This window comes from Melospiza georgiana, chromosome 1, assembly GCF_028018845.1.
Source record: "Melospiza georgiana isolate bMelGeo1 chromosome 1, bMelGeo1.pri, whole genome shotgun sequence".
Classification (NCBI taxonomy): Eukaryota; Metazoa; Chordata; class Aves; order Passeriformes; family Passerellidae; genus Melospiza; species Melospiza georgiana.
In genome coordinates this window covers 72,381,804-72,400,308 of record NC_080430.1, presented here as the reverse complement: position 1 = coordinate 72,400,308, position 18,505 = coordinate 72,381,804, and the positions used below count along the sequence as shown (strand labels likewise).

The 18,505-nt window shown below is 43.1% G+C and overlaps 2 protein-coding genes across 3 annotated transcripts; both read left to right on the top strand.

The window, feature by feature from the left end:
- The first annotated feature begins 543 nt into the window (after nt 1-543).
- On the top strand, nt 544-6,249 carry LOC131093346 (serpin B6-like). The gene is made up of 7 exons (XM_058040527.1): nt 544-1,263; nt 1,640-1,817; nt 2,691-2,828; nt 3,447-3,564; nt 3,801-3,943; nt 4,974-5,141; nt 5,818-6,249. Exons 2-7 carry the CDS (start codon nt 1,650-1,652, stop codon nt 6,217-6,219), a joined length of 1,137 nt encoding a protein of 378 aa, XP_057896510.1. The 5' UTR covers nt 544-1,263; nt 1,640-1,649; the 3' UTR covers nt 6,220-6,249.
- A 1,648-nt stretch (nt 6,250-7,897) lies between these two features.
- LOC131084150 (leukocyte elastase inhibitor-like) lies at nt 7,898-16,193 on the top strand. 2 transcript variants are annotated; one of them, XM_058025336.1, is made up of 7 exons: nt 7,898-7,920; nt 9,251-9,426; nt 11,355-11,492; nt 12,285-12,402; nt 13,012-13,154; nt 13,838-14,005; nt 14,733-16,193. In XM_058025336.1, exons 2-7 carry the CDS (start codon nt 9,259-9,261, stop codon nt 15,132-15,134), a joined length of 1,137 nt encoding a protein of 378 aa, XP_057881319.1. In that variant the 5' UTR covers nt 7,898-7,920; nt 9,251-9,258; the 3' UTR covers nt 15,135-16,193. The 2 variants fall into 2 exon arrangements, with proteins under 2 accessions (XP_057881319.1, XP_057881311.1); XM_058025328.1 differs by lacking the exon at nt 7,898-7,920 and adding an exon at nt 8,138-8,199.
- Nucleotides 16,194-18,505: the final 2,312 nt, after the last annotated feature.

Sequence of the window (18,505 nt, the reverse complement as noted above, 5' to 3'; positions counted from 1 at the left end):
TTTTTTTTGTGCTACTGTTTTATGTTTATCCTACTAATATTCTCTGAGACCCCATAGTTTCCCTGTATAATACCAAAGACAGAGATGTAACCGCTTTCCTTACACGGGGATGTATGTTGTGGGTCCTGTTGCTGGCACAATAAAAGAAGTGTAAGCTCTGCACGGGTCTGTTTGTCCTTTTTCGGTTGCACACGATGCACGTCCGTGTCGGGCTGTCTGTGACAGAGGCGCTCCCGGCAGGCCCGGCGGGGTTCGCTGTGCCCGGCCCGGCCCGGCCCGGCGGGCGCTGTCTCCTCTCGCGGCTGTCGCGGGCCGGGCAGGGGCAGGGACGCGGCGCAGCGGCCTCGGCCGCGCTGGGGCTGCGCGGGGCGGGCGGGGCCCGGGGCAGCTCCGCGCTGTCCCCGCCCGCGGGGCATCCTGCGGGAACGGGGCGGTGTCGGGGCACAGGCGGCGATGTTTGCTGGGCTGCCGAAAGCGCGGCGCTTCTCGGGCTGCGAGGGCTGCGGGGCTCGCACGGGCGGTGCAGGGAAGGGGAAGGAAAGCGAAAGCGCCACCGGGGCATTGCTTTAGCTGTTGGCTCGGGAGGTGCCGGTGGTTTTTTTAGCACAGAGCTTGCTAAAAGACCATTGCAGGGCTGCCGTGCCGATTGCGTGTTTGCCGGAGAGAGCTGGCAGCGATATCAGGAATTGCTGTGGGAGGGCAGTGAAGGAAATCCCCAAATTCTGATGAAAACTCCTCCCCCCAGTTGGGCGGGTATAAAAGGAAGCAGCAAATCTGCCAGTTCTGCTTCAAGAAGTGTGGGGAGAGCTGCTGTGTGAGTGAAATGTGTGGGGATGCGGGGTGTGTCAGTCAGAAGAGCTTAAACGTGGATTTGCCAGCACGAATCGTTCCAATTTCCAGTTATAATGCAATGAATTTTTCTTTTATATGTAGTGCCACAAACTTGGAGCGATAAGCGAAGTTGTTGGTAATGTGCAGAGCAAATATCCTGTTTTATTGTGATTTATATTTACTTAGTATGGTTGGAGATTTCAGTTTGTTTGGGATTTCTTCTTGTGCTTTTTTTCGGTTTGTTTGTGGGGATTTTTTTCTTATTTTTCGGTAAAGAATATTTTAGTGACAATGAAATTCTTGCAAGTTTTCTTGCTTTTAGGCAAAGTCCTTCTGCTGACTTCTCCCAGCCTGGCTGGCAGGTTTAAAACCCAGCGTGCATACCCAAGAGCAAGCTGCAGCTACCACTGAAGGTCTGCAGACTTAGGGAAGGTAAGAGTTGGTAATTCTGCTGTTCTGATGTCTAACTTTGGCTCTGGTGGTCCAATAAATGGAAATTATTTGCTATGTGTAGTCTCGAGAAACTTCCTTCTGTATGTCCTGATGAAAATGCTGTTGAGCCTGACCACCACAAAAGAAGTCATAAAAAGTGTGGGTATGGGATTGAAATTTAGAAGTAGCCTCTAAATTTGTAAATTAACTCTAATCTGTAGTTTAAATTTTCAGGTGCTTGTGGCACCAAATCAGTCTCCCGTGAGCTGAGAAATTTCCAGCCTTTGCTGCCTAGTTTATGCTGGGAAGCGTAGAAGGTAGAAATAACTGATTTGTATTCTAATAAATTTGAATCATTCTGTGTTTGATGTCCCAGGCTTGGAAGCATGGAAAGCCTCTGTGCAGCAAACAGCACTTTTGCTGTGGACCTGTTAAGAAGGCTGTGTGAGAAGAACAGTGGGCAGAATGTGTTCTTTTCACCATTTAGTATTTCTTCTGCTTTGTCCATGGTTTTGCTGGGTTCAAGAGGTAGCACAGAAGCCCAAATAAGTAAGGTAAGTCAAAATACACTTGGTGGATTGCATTTGATGGGATCATTTGAGGAAGAGATGTGTCTTCCAGTCTGTGACATGCACTTGTGCTAAACAGTGATTGTCACTGTGGTGTGAGAGAGCAGAGCTCTTCCTCTGGGGTGTGTGTGTATACAGAACCTGTTTTCTTTGACTTTTTAGTGTGAGCTTTGTTCAGTAACAAATGAAGAAGTTTCTGGATTTTGTGTGTGCAGTTTTCTTTGTGGTTTTTAAGAGCGATCTTCTTTAATATGTAATTAGAATGTTCCTGGAATTGTGTTTATGGATCAGTAGGTGGCTACATAAGTTATTTTCTTTTCCTTCCTTGCTTGGGTTTATTACCAGATGATACATGTTCTGAAAAGGAAGCCAGGCATATAAAAATATATTAAACATCGAACTGTCTATATTTAAACTAGAAACTGCAATTTGATTTATTTCTTTTTAAAAAGTTCTTCAGGTAGCAATTATCAATTGGCTTGTGTTTTATGCAGGATGTAATAATATTAAACGCAGGACCAGTCCTTTTGGTTTGGATGTTTGCTTCCTTTGCAAAGTAGGAGAGGAGTATAAACTAAGATCTTGTTTCCATGTACTTTATAAAATTTTTCTCGGAAACCTGTGCTGTTGCTGTAGTTATAGATGCTCAAAGTCCATGGACACAGTCTAAGCTACCAACTCTAGTTGTCCTTGCTTGGGCAGGGCTTTGTAGCAGATTGTCCCCACAGGTCCCTTCCAGACTGAGCCATTCTGTGATGCTGTAGCGCTTGCCTTGAGGGAAGGAAAATCAGGACTGCTGACTCTGCTGTTCCCTAATTTATGACTTGTACAAGCCCTGCAGATGCTGTCTTTGTGCAGGTGCTTTGTCTGAAGAATGCCCAGGATGCTCACAATGGGTATCAGTCCCTTCTCTCTGAAATTAATGATCCAAACACCAAATACATCCTGAGAACTGCGAACCGGCTCTATGGAGAAAAGACCTTGGAGTTTCTTCCAGTAAGTAGCCATTAAATTTGTGGCATGTCTTAGCATAATGTAGTTAGTGCCTCTATCCTTTGGACGTCAAGGCAGGCTTTGGGGTTTGATTTCCAATGTTTCTGTGATGAGATGGAAGAGTGTAATAGATTCTGCCAGAGCCTGGTATGTAAATCTTGTAGAGAACCTCTTTTTAAATTATTTGTGTTCTGCATGGACAAGTGATGCTAAGCAGGGTAAAATCCATCAGTCTTTTCTCTTGAGGGTTCTGTGATCCATTAATCTCTTTGGCTGTGGGACAAATGGTTGATGTATCCCTTAGCAGAAATCTCTTAAAGTAATTTATAAAATTATAAGTGATTTCCATGAAGCAGAAAATAAAAACAAGAACACCCTCCCCACCATCCTTGTCTGTGAAGTGTAGGAGTTTGTAGTACAGTGCATAAGCCATAACAATATTGATTATTTGTTTAAAGAAGTGGAATAACTGCTAGTAGGATCATGTCAGCCTGAACATTAATGTCTCTGTATGAAGCAGGGAAGGAAAGCTGGCAGATTTCCTTGGAGAATGCAAGAATCACTTGTGTCTGAAGGAGAGTAAATCTCTTGCTGAAAATCTGTTGTGAATGTCCCTGTTAGTCATTTATAGAGTCCAGTCAGAAATCCTACCATGCTGGCCTGGAACAGATGGACTTCCTGCATGCTTGGGAGGATTCCAGGAAACAAATCAATGGCTGGGTGGAGGAAAGGACTGAAGGTGAGTGCTTTTCCCAGGGCTCAGTTGTGTTTAATGGATGCCATTGTGTGGGTAAACACCTAGCTCAGGATATAGGATTGTGAATTCAAACAACTCAAATAGTGAGCTGTTGATGTACCTGGTACATGATTCTCTTCTCTGTTGTGTAACAAATGGAGATATGATACTATCTTGGAGAATAATTAGATCCATGTCAACCTCTTAATTAATGTATGTTTTTTCTTTGTGTCTTAAAGGTAAAATTCAGAACCTGTTGGCAGAGGGGACTCTTAATTCCCTGACCAGGCTTGTGTTGGTGAATGCCATCTATTTCAAAGGCAACTGGGAAGAGCAGTTCAACAAACAGAGTACCAGAGAGTGGCCATTCCACATTAATAAGGTATGATGTGCTGAAATGCTGACAGTGCCCTGTTAGGTGGATGTTGTCTGAAATGATCACCTTTAAGAAGAAATGAGATCTTTCAATCAGGGTTCCCTTGCATAGGCTGTGTGAGATTCCTTATTCCCCCTCCCTTTCCCTGGAGGTCTCTCTTTGCTGACTTTCTCTCAACTTTCACATCATTACTAGAACTTCTGATATAGCACAAAGTGAGATGTGAAAGTTTGCAAATTTCAGTCTTCTTCAGTCAGAGCTTCCTTGCTGCATTCCTGCCCCTGAGCCAATCCATGTGAAATGGAAAACAAATTTCCTCTGAAGACCTGTGTTCTCTGCAGCCTTGTTATTAGAAGCAGATCAGTGCTCCTGAGGAGGACTTGGCCCCTGGCATGGGCAGGCCGTGGCTGCCCCTCTGGATTCCTTGCAGCCCTGGGTTGGCCTCCAGGAGTCACGAACAAGACTCTGGTGATGTGCCTTCCTTAACTCAGCTGCTTGCAGCAGCCATTGTGGAAAATGGAAGATCTCCTGCCTGTCTGGAAACTGTCTCTCAGTGTGCAGTGGTGAAATGAATCCAGGAATATTTGAAAGTGCTGATATAACTTCTAAATAAGGGAATGTTGCTGCTTACCCCAAGAGTACCTCCAACAGCATTTCAGAGACTGCTGGAATGACTAGGCTCCTGCCACCTTGGTCTCTTCCTATAGGAATGTGTTGAAAAAGCTGGCAGGAGTATGCAGAGACACTGTTGCATTTTCTGTTCCCTGCAGCTGTGCAAGCTTAGAACCAGATATCAAGATGCATCACCGAAAGAATATAGGGCTGATGAATAATCTGCTTTTGAGTTGTGGTGGAATATCATGCACTGTATGCACCTCATGCTCTCCAAAAGACAGTGGTAGGGCTGCCCTCTGTGGTGTGTGATCAGTTCCATTTGGTCAAATCCTAAAAGGCCATGAGTAATTTGCTGCCTGCTATGTAGTGTGAGAGCAGCAGAGAAGCTCAGCACTAACTGTTGGCATCTCTTGATTTCTAGAACGAGACCAAACCTGTGCAGATGATGTTCAAGGAGGCAACTTTTAACATGACCTACATTGGAGACTTGCAGACCAAAATCCTGGAGCTGCCCTATGTGGGAAATGAGCTGAGCATGATCATCCTGCTCCCTGATGCAATCCAGGATGGCTCCACAGGCTTGGAAAGAGTAAGTAGTTGAGCTGAGTGCAAAGAGAGGCTGAATCCTTCCAGGGAAGAAAGTCTGAATTGCACAGAGACGTGCAGTTGAGTTCCAGCGCAATTGTGTCCCTGGTGCTCCAGGCCAGCAGAAATGTCCCTCTCCTGGCTGTCCCCAAAGGGACAGCCCCTGCCATGTCAGTGCTGCTCAGGCTGTGTGCTGCTCCCTTAGGCAGAGGCTGTGGAAGCAGAGCTGGCCCTGCTCAGGGGCAGAGGTCAGCTGTGGTTGTGGGGAAGGCACAGTGTGGTGATGATGGAATGTGGAGAGGGGATGTTGGGTGGGCTCTTTGGAAGTGCTGTGGCTTGTCCTGTAGGTGTTGTGTGCTGAGCAGCTGGCAGGTGGTGTGTGGCTCACTGGCTGGCAAGAGGCTCAGAGGAAAGGGCAGGATCTCCTTTGTGCTGAGGGTAGCATGAGAGTTTGTGCTCTTTGGAACTCTGGACCAGGAGTTTATTACCAAGGCTTCTTGAGTCATTTATTCCCCAATTAAAAACGAAATGAAAACCTCCAGAGTCTTCATGCATAACAAAGGGAAAAACCCCATGCATGTTTTGTGCTATGTGAATAAACACACAGAAATCACTACTTTGGCTATGTAATATGGTCTCAATTCTCATTGTAATTAAGTAAATTTGGAATTTTTCTTCAGCTGGAAAGAGAACTTACACATGAGAAGCTGATGGGTTGGATCAGCCCTGAAATGATGAAATCTACGGAGGTGAAGGTGTATTTACCCAGATTTAAACTGGAAGAAGATTATGATCTGAAACCTATTTTAAGAAGCATGGGAATGCCTGATGCATTTGAGTCAGGGAAGGCAGACTTTTCAGGAATCTCACCTGGTAATGAGCTGGTGCTCTCTGAAGTGATTCACAAATCCTTCGTGGAAGTCAATGAAGAAGGCACTGAAGCAGCTGCTGTCACTGGGCTGGTCATGAATTTTTGTGCAATGAGAATTCCAGAATTCATTGCTGATCATCCCTTCTTCTTCTTCATCCGGCACAACAAAACTTGCAGCATTTTGTTCTGTGGCAGATTTTGCTGTCCCTAAGGAGGAGATGTCTTGGCGGCATAGGTGCCCTCACAGAATAAATTTATATTTCCCTGGAACAGAGCAACTCCTTTTTGTACTAATTGTCTCTTTCAGCTGTGCCTGAAGTTTCATGCTATTTATGTCGGTTTTGACAGGATTGAGTGAGCTGCTTAGACAAACAGAGCACGTGCCATGTCCATCCCGTCCTGTGCCTGTGTGCTGAGGTCTCCAGATTCTTGCTGACACAAGAACCATCCCACTTGCTCTGTGAGCGCTTTTTCTGTGCTTGAGTTCACTTTTGATACCCAGGAGGGAGAGTCAGGCAGTGAGAGCCCATGGGAGTGAAGTTACGTTTGCTTGTGACAAGGCTGGAGCACATTTGTAGCTGCCCTTGCCTTTTATCTTCTAGACTCATCAATTTAGTGCCTTGGTGCATTGCCTGAAGCTGAAAGGAGTTTTTGGCAGCCTGTTCCAGGTTCTAGCTGTGTTTCTTGTGTAGATGTGTGGTTTTGGCCAACAACTGGACCAGCACTTAGTAAAGAACAATTTTGCAGCAGATGTCCTTAGAAGGTGTTTATCGTAAGAACCATCACCACAGGAGATTTTTTTTACCGTTCACCTGGTTCTAGTCCTTTAACAAGAATGTACTCTAACTGTGGAATACCAAAGACAAAGCTGAAACAGCATTTGTGACACATGGATGTTTTTTGCACGTTCTTTTTTTTGAAATACTGCAAGAACTCTAAGTGCTGCAGATGTCTGTTTCTTTTTGCTGGTATTAACAGTGCATTTTAAAACCATTTTTCTGAAAATTATTTCTTGTAATACTCACTTCTATGTAGCTTGTTTGGAATTCTTTTCTAAAACAGAAGATTTTTTCTGGATAATGAAACACAAGGTGCTTACTTGGCTTGCCATGAATTAGTGGTTGGCCTTGAAAGGATTTCAAGGTATTTCAAAGGATACCAAGGGGTTCCCTAGATAACAATTTTTTTTCTGGCCAGCACTGCATTGCTGCTTCTTGTTTTTTTGCATAGGTTGACGTCAAGGCTTGGTGGTCATTATCCAAAAGGTGCTAGATGGGCCTATCCTTTATTCAATGCACAGCAACCCAGCTGTCTCAGGTGAAGCAAACAAAAGCATTATGTGCAGGGGAGAGGGATGAGACCCAACACTTTTGTCACTGGGACACATGCCATACACTGCAGTTGAAGGGCTGTGCACCTGAAGCCAATATGGGCAGTATAGTTGGGGATGTCCCAACTACTGATGGAGAACAAAGATCGTGATAAACCACAGAAATCTCCCCAATGCAGTTACTTTCTTTGAAATTGAAAAGAAAAAAGAAAAAAGTGAAGTAACTTTATAAAAGATGAGTGTAAAGAGAGACAGGGGATGGTAAGGCAGAGAGGAGCCTCCTGGGCAGCAGGGGTGCGCTTTCCCCATGGCTCTAAAACACCTGGATCTCTTACCGCTGGCGCAGGGTGGGGGCTGTCGGTCAATCCCTCTCCCGAAGCTGCCTCTTCTCTCCGCCGGAGGATCGGGGACACCCGGGCGGGAGCGGCCGCGGGGTGACACCTGCCGGCCCGCCCCGCCCTCTCCCCGCCCCGGCGGGGTCCCCGCGGTGTCACCGCTGCGCTGTCACCGCTGCGCTGTCACTGCGCCGCTCGGCTCCTTCCGATCCATCCCGGCCCGTCCCGTCCCATCGCGGCCCGGCAGGTAGGCGGCCAGGCGGCCCTGGGCTGCGCTGGGGCTCCGCGGGGCTGCCTCCGCCCTGCCACGGGAAAGGGACGGGAACGGGACGAGAAGGGGAAATGTTTCCTGTCCGCCTCGGCCGGCGGGGTCTGCGCGGGGCAGCGCGGTGGGCACTGTCGGACAGCTGGGTCAGGGGAAGGTGTGCGCAGTGAGGGGTGGGTAAGCGAAAGTGAAAGTACGCCTGGGGACTCGGGGCTGGGTGTTTTTAGGGGTGTCGGTGGTCTGTCTTTATCCTACAGCTCGGTAAGTACGTCGCAAAGCTGCCTGCCAGACAGTGTTTATCTGTCTGGCATGGAGGAAGCCGATAGTGATGATTTGCAGTTGCTGTAGAAAGTCTGTGCGGGAAACATCCAAATTTTAGTGTAAACTCCTCCACGCAGTTGCGTCCGGAGGAGAGGAAGAAACAAACCGGGGCTCGGGCTGCGAGCGAGCACAGAGCAGCCGGGCTCTGAGCTGGGCGGGCAGGAAGCTGGAGCAGCATCCAGCGGTGCCGCCGCTGGCCCTTGGCTGGGGTTTGGTGCCTGACGCGGCCCTTGCGCCTTTCAGCCTGCTCCCGAGCATCTCCCATCGCTGCTCAGAGCCGGCCCTGCCGCTGCGCCTGTTGTGTGCATCGCTCGGGTCCCCTCAGGTCACCTGCAGCCCGGGACCCAGGCTCCCTGCCCGAGCCCCTGGGGCCGCCCAGCCCCGGTGGTGCTGGAGGCGGCGGGCAGGCAGCTCCGTGATCCCGGCAGCGCAGGGGACGGCGGTGCTCTGCTCTCCATTGCTGAAAGCGTGCACGGAAGCCTTTGGCAGGGTTGGCACCGCTCAGGGACATGGATTTGTGGCATGAAGGCAGGCGGGTCACTGAGAGGTGTCTGCACGTTCCTGAGCAGATACTTTGAATGTCCTCTGTGCGTTATAGAGGAGCAAAGGGAATGCTGCAGGAGGGAGAGCCCTGGCCTGTGCTGGGTCTGTGAGGCTGAGGGTTTTTTGCAACCCTACTTTCAATTTATATGAAAGCACATATACTTTCAATTTCAGATCTGCATGAAAGGAATTTTTTAGAAGTAATGTCTATAAAGTTAGTATGTAAAGGAAGGTCGGAACACACAACTAACATGGGAAAAATCCCCTGCTTTTTCAATGTGACTGATTTTTTATTTAAGAATAAGGTACACTGACGACGATATTCTTGCTGTTTCTGTAAGCAGCTGCATCCAGTTCAATTCAGTCTTTACTCTGTGAGTCACACAAGGTTAGGCAAGATGTTTGAAGAATGTTTCCCAGGGTCCTTATCAGCTGTTTTATTTTTCAGCTATAACCATGGAGAACCTGTCCATTGCCAACAGCAGATTTGCACTCGACCTGCTCAGAAGATTTAGTGAGGCCAACCCAACCGGAAATGTCTTCTTTTCTCCTGTCAGTATCTCTGCTGCTCTGGCCATGGTCCTTTTGGGGGCCAAAGGTAATACAGAAGCCCAGGTGTTGAAGGTTAGTAAAATAAAATGGTCATTAATTTTTTATTTTATTTACATTAAAAAGGATTGTGTTTTAGAGGAGAGAAGATGAAATGAGGGTGTTTTTGTTTGTTCAGGACAAGATTTCTGTCATGCACACTCAGTTTTCCTCAGACTATGCAGCTAGTTACCCTCTGCCTACCCTGCTCTAGAGCCCTCTGTCTCTATTTTCTACTGCCCTTGTTGTTAATTTAATTTCAGTAGTTAATTATTGACAGAAGAGACTAATTACATTAGTCAGTCTCCTTTTAAATTTATCATAATTTCCAGCAGCAGGGATCTATGAGTTTTCATGAGACATTTTGACAGACTATTACTTTACAACACAAGATCACCAATGGTATGTTCAATTTCAATAATTCTGTGTGTTTTTGTAAAAAACACAGTAGCATTCTATAATTTTATATCTAAAGCTATGATGATACTTGGTGATGCTAAGCATCAATCTCTCACTAACAGGCACTCAGATATCTCAAAGGAGCTAAGTCTCCCTGGTTATCCTTACCATAGCTTTAGGGTAGGTAGGATAGTTTAAAAAACCTTAAAAATTGCAAAAATGGTGCACATAGGCATATGCCAGTTTCTCCTGAAACCTCTGTCATGGAAGGGACTCAGTCACTGTTATTTTTGCACCCTGGTTACGCCTGCAGAAAGGTGTGGGAGTCTCCTCATTGCAGTCATCCTCATGCATTTGCCTATGAATAATTTCACCTTTGTATTCTGGACTTTAGGAGGCCCTGTTTTATACTGTTGAGTTGCTGGGCTTACTCAATAGAATTACTTCCCCACTACTTGTTCAAACAGACTTTGAACATATTTCATGTAATCAGACTGACAGCCCCACCTAGGATAAACCTACTGACAGCACAAATCATGCAAAAGGAACTTGGGGGGAATATAAATGTCTTTCAGCCCAGTCATCCTCAACAGGGCATGTTTCTGTACCATAATACTTCACTTATGAACCCAGTGCTAATTAAAGAGGGAGCGATTAGCGATTGTCAAGGGCTGTTTGCAGGGACAAAAAAATTTATTTCCGGGATCATAATTCTTTTGTAAGGTTGCCTCTGTTGTTCTTGCTCAGCCATGCACCTGTACAGCACAGCTTGTACTGAGGTGGTTGGCAAAGCCTGACCAAAAACCCAGTGAGAGAGAGAAGGCTTTCCTTTGATTCCAATCACTCCTTCACAGCACAATCACAATCACTCCTGGGAAACAAACACATGGGTTAAATTTGAATATTAATTTCCCTGCTTTGGTGTAGCCATCCCTGTCCATGAGGTCTGGCAGCTTCTGCTCTCATATCTTCAAGCCCTGGCCAGTCAGCTTGCCTCTGGAAGAGGAGGTATGCATATATATATATATATATGCCATGTATATAAAGGTATATATGAGATGTATATGTATTTATGAAGTTACATTTTCAAAAAAATTATAAAAGATAATTGCTCTAAGTTTTCTTAATACCTCACTTGTGTATATTATGAAAATATACAACCCCACATCTCCTTGAGCCAAAGGGGGAATCGAGAAAGCAAGAGTCTCCATGGCATCATCTCTCTTTTTGATTCCTCACCTGGGAACAAGTTCTTGAGCCCGCAGAGGAGAGGCCCACAGAAATGCAGACAGGACTTGGGGTTGTGATCAAGAGCTTGAGCTCTGACTGTGTATAAACCAGGATCACAATACAAGTGGCTGACATTTTCAGCATAGCACTGAGGGACAGTTTGACTCATTCTTTGAGATTTACAGAAGTCTCTTCACAGCTTCCAGCTTTTATTTTCTCTTTCTTCAGCCTACCTACTGGATCCTACCCTGCTGCATCAGGCCTATCCTACAGATTCACAGTATGTTCTTTTAAGACAGTATTAACAGCAGCTAGTTCACTACTTTTTATTTCAGACGCTTCACCTTGACAAAGTTGAAAATGTTCATTCAGGATTCCAGGCTCTGACAGCGGAGATAAACAGAAGCAATGCTCCCTATCTCTTACGGCTGGCCAGTCGGCTCTTTGGAGAGAAGTCCTATAGCTTTCTGCAGGTACGTGGTGCACATCAGGATGGCACATGCTGGGATCTGGGGGGAAAGTGCAGCTACTTGAGTATTTATGAAGTAGAACTATTTCCAAGCCTATTTCTAAATTTTTCTGGGAAGTTGACAAAAGTGCTTAATACTTGCTGTGTGCATTTCCATAGCTGTGTGCCTCTCACCTGAAGGTGTAACACAGCAAACCCTTTTCTGTTCCTGTTCACTTCTGCTGTTCTTGTCCTCAAGAGAAGAATCACTGGTCTATTTTCTTAGTTTACAGTAACTGTCATGACATCCCACTCTGTTGCAACCACCTTTTTAGGTTGCAGCCAGTTCTGTTACTGTTGCAATCAGCTTTTTAGGATTTTCATCGGAGTAGTACCGCATAACTTCCATCTTTTTGAAAACACTTATTTATTTGGGAGGAGATCTCCAAAATGGTTTAACAACATGGCTCTTTGCTAGTGAATTACAACTTTGTGTGATATTTTTGTCCTTCTTCAGCTGTTTTGGAAAGTTTTGTTTTATCCCAGCTGTGCTTGAGCCTGTTTCAGGACAATGATAGGTAAATATTGCAACATCTGTAGTAAGCACCACATCAGCTCTAGACATGGCTGGTGTACTATGAGGCTTGTTCTAAGAGTGGGGAAAAAAACCTGTTAACTTCAGAATTCCCCCAAGCAACACACTGTTAGAACCCCACCTCAGAGTTGGTGACAATCTGAGCACACCTTATCTACCTAGTAATTAGATGTTTTCTTATCTGCATGCAGTGAAAGCTATTCTTATCATTCCAAAATCTAGGATTTCCTGACTAATACACGGAAATTATATGGAGCTGACTTGGCAACAGTTGATTTTCTTCAGGCTTGTGATAAAGCCAGGAAAGAAATTAATCAGTGGGTTGAGGAGAAAACGGAAGGTAAATTCATTTTTTGTTAATAACTGGCAGGGTTTGATGTACTGGGAGAAGGAATGAGCTTTATTCTGTGCTGACTTTCAAACAGTTTAATTCTGCCCTGGGACTCTCATTTGATGCATGGACAGAACCAGGAATTACATAAGCAAGACATTTAACAGTTCCATAAGTCCTGAGAGTTTTCCATTCTGTTTTTGTGTTCAGGCCATGAATGCAGGAGAGATGGCTAAACATGGAGATGTACACATGAACTGGAGAATTTGTCTTAGTCTGTCTTGATCCACATATATATATTGTATATGTATTTCTAAATTCAGTATTCCTTAATGTGGGCATTCTGTATCTCTTGTATGAGGAGTAGATAAGTTGCATGTGACAGTTTAGACTAACAATATTACATTTTCATCAAATCACTGTATATCAAAAGCTATAGTAGTGTGTGTTAAGAAAAAGTATGGTGAAGTAGTGAGACAGGTACTGAAATACACATTTTTACAGGATTGGTTTTATATTTGTAGTATTTCTATGGCATCAGTTTCTCAATGTATATTTTATATGCCATCAACTTATTCCATGCTTCTGTTGTGACCCTATTTTCTGCTGCCTCTGAAGGCAAAATCCCTGATCTGCTGGCTGAAGGCTCAGTTGACAGCATGACCAAGCTGGTACTGGTGAATGCTATTTATTTCAAAGCAAACTGGGCAGAGAAATTTCAAGAAGCTGACACCACTGATGCACCATTTCGATTAAATAAGGTAATACAGATACGTGTTGGTAGGACATATCTAATGAAAAGGTCTAATAATATAGGTGGTCATGTGAAGCATTGCTTGCAAATGAAATACTTTAAAAATACAAAGTAATTTATTAATATTTAAATTATTTTTTATGGGTTTTAGTAATTTTCCATATTCAGCAAGCTATTTGTTGTCTTACTTACCAGAAAAGTGTTAGAGACAATTCTCACCAGTGGTTTAGGACCTAGCAGGGTTTCTGTCTGCAGCAGATCAGCAGCTATGAACTGTCTGTGATGATAGGTAAGCAGTCTTAAAATGACAGGACATTTTGATTAAGCCCCATCTTCTTGTTCTATATTCTGCTTATGTTAACAGCTTTACAAGTTACTGTATGCAGGCATCTGCTTTATGCTAAACAGAGTTGATCTTTGTTGGCTTTACATTTTCATACAACAGTCTGAAGAAACTGTTTCGTTTTCTGGGAGGACTGTGCTGTAGAAGCCAGAGGAGAACCAATATAATACAAACTCATTATTTCTTCAGAAGAAATCATTATTAAACAGGCAGTCACAAGTTTGAAGAAAGTTCTATAAAGGAGGATAAGTGTTTACATAAGTGCAGTTTTAACTTACTTGTCTTCTGTTGGTTCTTTAAATGAGTATTTCCTTAACTGTTACTTTTGGTGCCTTTTATCCATTCAGAATGAAAGAAGGACAGTAAAAATGATGTATCAGAAAAATAAATTTAATTTTGGATACATCCCTGAAGAGAAGATCCGTGTTTTAGAGCTGCCTTATGATGGAAGAGAACTTAGTATGATCATCCTGTTACCTGATGATACTGAAGAGGACTCCACTGGGCTGCAGAAGGTGACCCATCTAAGCCAATGCAGTTGTTCATTATTTTTAAGTTTGGCCATTCAAAATGAAAGCCTTGGTGAACCATGTTCTCAGGGCACCAGATCTATCTGGTGTATTTTTAGACAACTCTCTACTAGTACAGCAATAAAGAATAAATGGATGTACTGCATCAGGAAGAGAGGTTGTGTTCTAATTTTGTAGCTTGTGTTCATGTGTCCTCTGCTGAACTGAATGAACTATGATGGAGACTGAAAACAGAGTTAACTGTGAGAATTACCTTGCCTCGTTCGTTTGTTTTTAATGACTGTCTTTCAGTAGCTTTGAAAGTCTTCCTTTTCTTAACCATAAAGTAGTGAGACTGTTTTCCATTAAATGACCAGCTTCTTTGAGCTTTCTGATTATGATTTTTGTTATGTGTTTTTAATTAGGTAATTCCATTTAGTTAGATGAAACAGTAAGAAGATTTGCTTGCTATCAGCGCATGATTTTCCCTTCTGTACACTGCAGCAAGAAGCAAATATCTGCCTTACTTTGTAAAGTAAAAACTGCACTGACTCCACCTAATTTAAATAGTATTTGTTTAATCTCTATTTGGCTATCAAAGATATGCATATGTTCATTTTTGCATAGCTGCTTTACCCTCGTATAATGTTCTATAAATAAAGCCTCATAAATGTTACTGAAAATGAAATACTACACTGGTGATAAGTAATGCTCTCTGTCCTTTTAATTCTAGATGGAAAAGCAGCTTACCTTAGAGAAGCTCCAGGAATGGACGCGTCCAGAGCATCTGTATTCCGCTGACGTTCACGTGCGTTTGCCAAAGTTTAAGCTGGAGGAAAGCTATGACCTTAAATCAGATTTAGCTGCTATGGGCCTGCTGGATGTATTTGACAGTGGCAAGGCTGACCTGTCGGGAATGTCAGGGGCACGTGACCTCTTCCTCTCTGCAGTTGTCCACAAGGCTTTTGTGGAAGTGAATGAGGAAGGCACGGAAGCTGCAGCTGCCACTGCTGGCATTGCTATGCTCTGCATGGTCATAGAAGAGGATTTCAACGCTGACCATCCTTTCCTTTTCTTTATTCGCCACAACCCAACACAGAGCATACTTTTCTTGGGCAGATATGCTTCCCCATAAAAGAAAACTTAGCATTTGCAGCAGTTCCTGCTGTTGTTAATGAAAGTTTTGTTCCTGAACAAGTTAATCCTCCTGTTGTGAGTTCCTAGTAATTTGACTGAGATTCTGCCCTTCCATTTAAACAGCCCCAGAGAAAATGAGGAGTAATTTATTTTTCTTTCTTGAGATTCACATCATCTTTAATTGAACAAGGAAAATCTTGGAGTAGAAATAAATTTTCTTGGAAGAAATGCATATTTCTCAAAGCACAGTATTGGCCTTTTGCATCCTCACATGGGTTTTTGTGTGTCTACAGCTCCCCACTGCGATGCACAGTCACTCCTTAATAATCCAGTCACTCCTTATGCATAAATACTAGGTTGTTCTTGCAGAGCTATCCCTTCACTAAAACCTTGCTTTACAAAACTACTGTAATAAAATTGTTCTGGGCACCAAAAGGCATGTCTCAAACAGCTGGGTATAACCAGTTCTGTCATGAAATAGAAGGTCAGATAACATTTGTTTAGAGAGGTCTATTAATAGAGAATGGATTAAGCTATTTAAACAAAAGTAACCCCTTGAAGCTAGTAGCCAGAAAAATTGCAACACAGCTTTTGAATGAGAATGAAAAAATGAGTAAGACTTTAGGCGACATAGTTAAAGAGAATTTTTAAAATTTCAATTAAATGTTAAAATGTTTCAGGGATTAGAGATTTTAGGTGCCTTTTTGAAAGTTGAGAAGCTGCCAATATGACATTAGATTCCGGCCAGTACCTCTGTCATTCCCAAAAGATACTTCAGTTTCCCAGAGGAGGATCTGCAAGAAATACCTGATGTTTCTCTTTATGTACAATGATTCTGCATTTACTGAGCTGACTTCCACTACCTCTTTATGCAGAAACCTCTGTTACTGTACCACAGCCTTATTCCTGGTAGCCAGTTACATACTGTTATGTTCTGTGTTTACTTTTGGAGGTTATTTGCTTGTATCTTTGGTACTGTAACATTTACCTGTACAACCTAAGCTCTGAATGGGGCACAATAATTTATATAATTGCAAACTGTATTTTAATCTTGTCTTTAAGCAACAAATAAAAGTCTTTAACCTAAACTTTTGTTCAAAATGGCATTTTTTTTTGCATGCAATTTAGTATTTCAGAGTGCCAAAATAACTGTGTGAAGAGTAGAGCCAACGGAAAACCACTGGCACAAGAGGTGCAACTGGCTGTCTGAAGTCGTTCAGAGTAGGTGAAAATACTGAATACCAACTTACTCAATGGAAGAGATGATTGCATGAACCAGCAGCTTTCCCTGGAAGTGTAAGCTGAGCTGCTCACCCCCACAGGGAACAGGGAGAGTCATGGTTTTATGAAATGGCACAAGATCTTGGTCTGCAATACCTGGTTGCAAAGGCTGTGGTAGGTTTGGGGAGGAGAGTGTGTATTGCAGTCTGCAGTTGTGAATGCAATACTCCCTGCACCCAGTGCTTCGAAAACCCAATGCCTTGCAAACTAAAAATACTAGCACAAAACCCATGCAAAAGTTTGGAACACTTTGATATTGTGTTTGTTCTGAGTTTCTGGGCTTTGTTTCAGCATTTTAGCAAAAGAAGCTGGTGCTGCTGTAGATGGGGTTTGCCAAAGCAAGGCTCAAAAACTCTATTTTAATTACATTCTTATCTTTATTTGCACAAACTCAGTCAAGGCAAGATACATGACTGAAGGCTTTTAGGGCAGCAATTCAGAAGAAAGATAAAACCTCACATAATAGTACAAATCAGCTTTATGAGGATACTGATGTCTGTCTGTATTTATTGTGTTGGTATCAGCATTCAGTAACTGAATTGTAACTCAATTACAATGAGACAAGTTTGGTTTTCTACAGACAGGGTGTACAAAACAAAATCTCAGCAATAAGAATCTCAAAATCAGCTTCACACTAGAACATTTCAAAAAACCCAGCAACCCTACTGGCCAATATTCCCCTCCCATAATTTATGTTCCACAATAAGACAGTTGTGTTTTTCCTTAATACTCCATGTTTTTTTTTTCCTGTGCTCTTGTCAGAACAAATGACTGGCAAGGGCTGACTCCAACAGAGAAAACTGGCATGCTGTCTGTATTCACATTTCTAAATAAAAATACGCTGCTTCAACTATCCTCTTGAGAAGGATTTGTTTGTAGAACTACTGATTGAACACAGGCCTCACTAAGTTCACAGCAGAGTAATTTTGAGAAGATGTTTTAACTGAGTAAAATGGTAGAAAATGTAATTTTAATGAGTTAAAGAGATACAAGATGAGAGACTGAAACATCAGAAGTCTCAATATAAAATCAGGAACTTAGTCTTAGCAAAGCAGCATTCATAAATCCACATGCACCACATTAAAAAAATTCTGCTTGCAAAATCTTTGGTTTATATTACCCTTAGGAATGCAACATTAAAAGTCAGCCTGCCTGCAGTTAAACTTCGTAGGAGGGTATTGCCAAATTCTTGAGTACTTGGGTACCCTGTTCAAAACCAATATGCAACAGGCTGCTGGTTTGAGTAGACAACATGTGAGTTTCTTCCAGTGAAATAGAGGATTACAGTAGCTGGATTTGCCCCTCCAATTTGGCCTCTCCCAAGCAGACCAGCCTTTATATAACAAGACAAAACTCTGAGAAACATTTGTTCACTGTGCTTTGATGAGTAATCCAGACTTTGTTCTTCTGCTAACAGACTTCCTAGGAAAGCTTTTTGGTTTTGTCATTTAAACAGAAAAACCACCACCACCCACCGCAAATTGTCTGTCTGCTTTTTGTCTGATTCATACAGTTGAAATTGCTCATCCTAGGAAGTACATACCATAGTGTGGATAAGGAAGACAGTTATCTCTGCATTTTACGTCACTTTATAGTACAGATAAATTTACATGATAAATTTACACAGATGAGTTAATTCAAAGCATGTGTAGCTACACTTTTGCTGTTAAATGTTTGTACACGTCTACGTATGACCAAAATCCTTGTAAAGTTCATAAACCTGATCAAGTCTTGGAGATAGATGGTTGAGTTGATTTGATTGTACTATGGTTTAGTACACAAATAAGACCAGTTTGCACCTATTGAGATAAAAAGGTACAATTGAAATCAGAACCTCACTTTTGGTTTGGGTTTCCTTTATTTGTTTTTGTGGTTTTTTTTACTGTAGTGAACCGCTAGTTCTGTCCCATTATCTTGTGGTACCATCTAAATGCAGGCTATTAGCATAACATTCATTAAGAGTCCTACGCAACCCCAGACTACTTAGCAACAAAAGAAGACAAAAACCACAGCCAAAATCCTGGAGAGCACATCCTGTCTGGAAACATGCTGAACATGGCAGGGTAGCTGCTGGCAATTCAGATAATG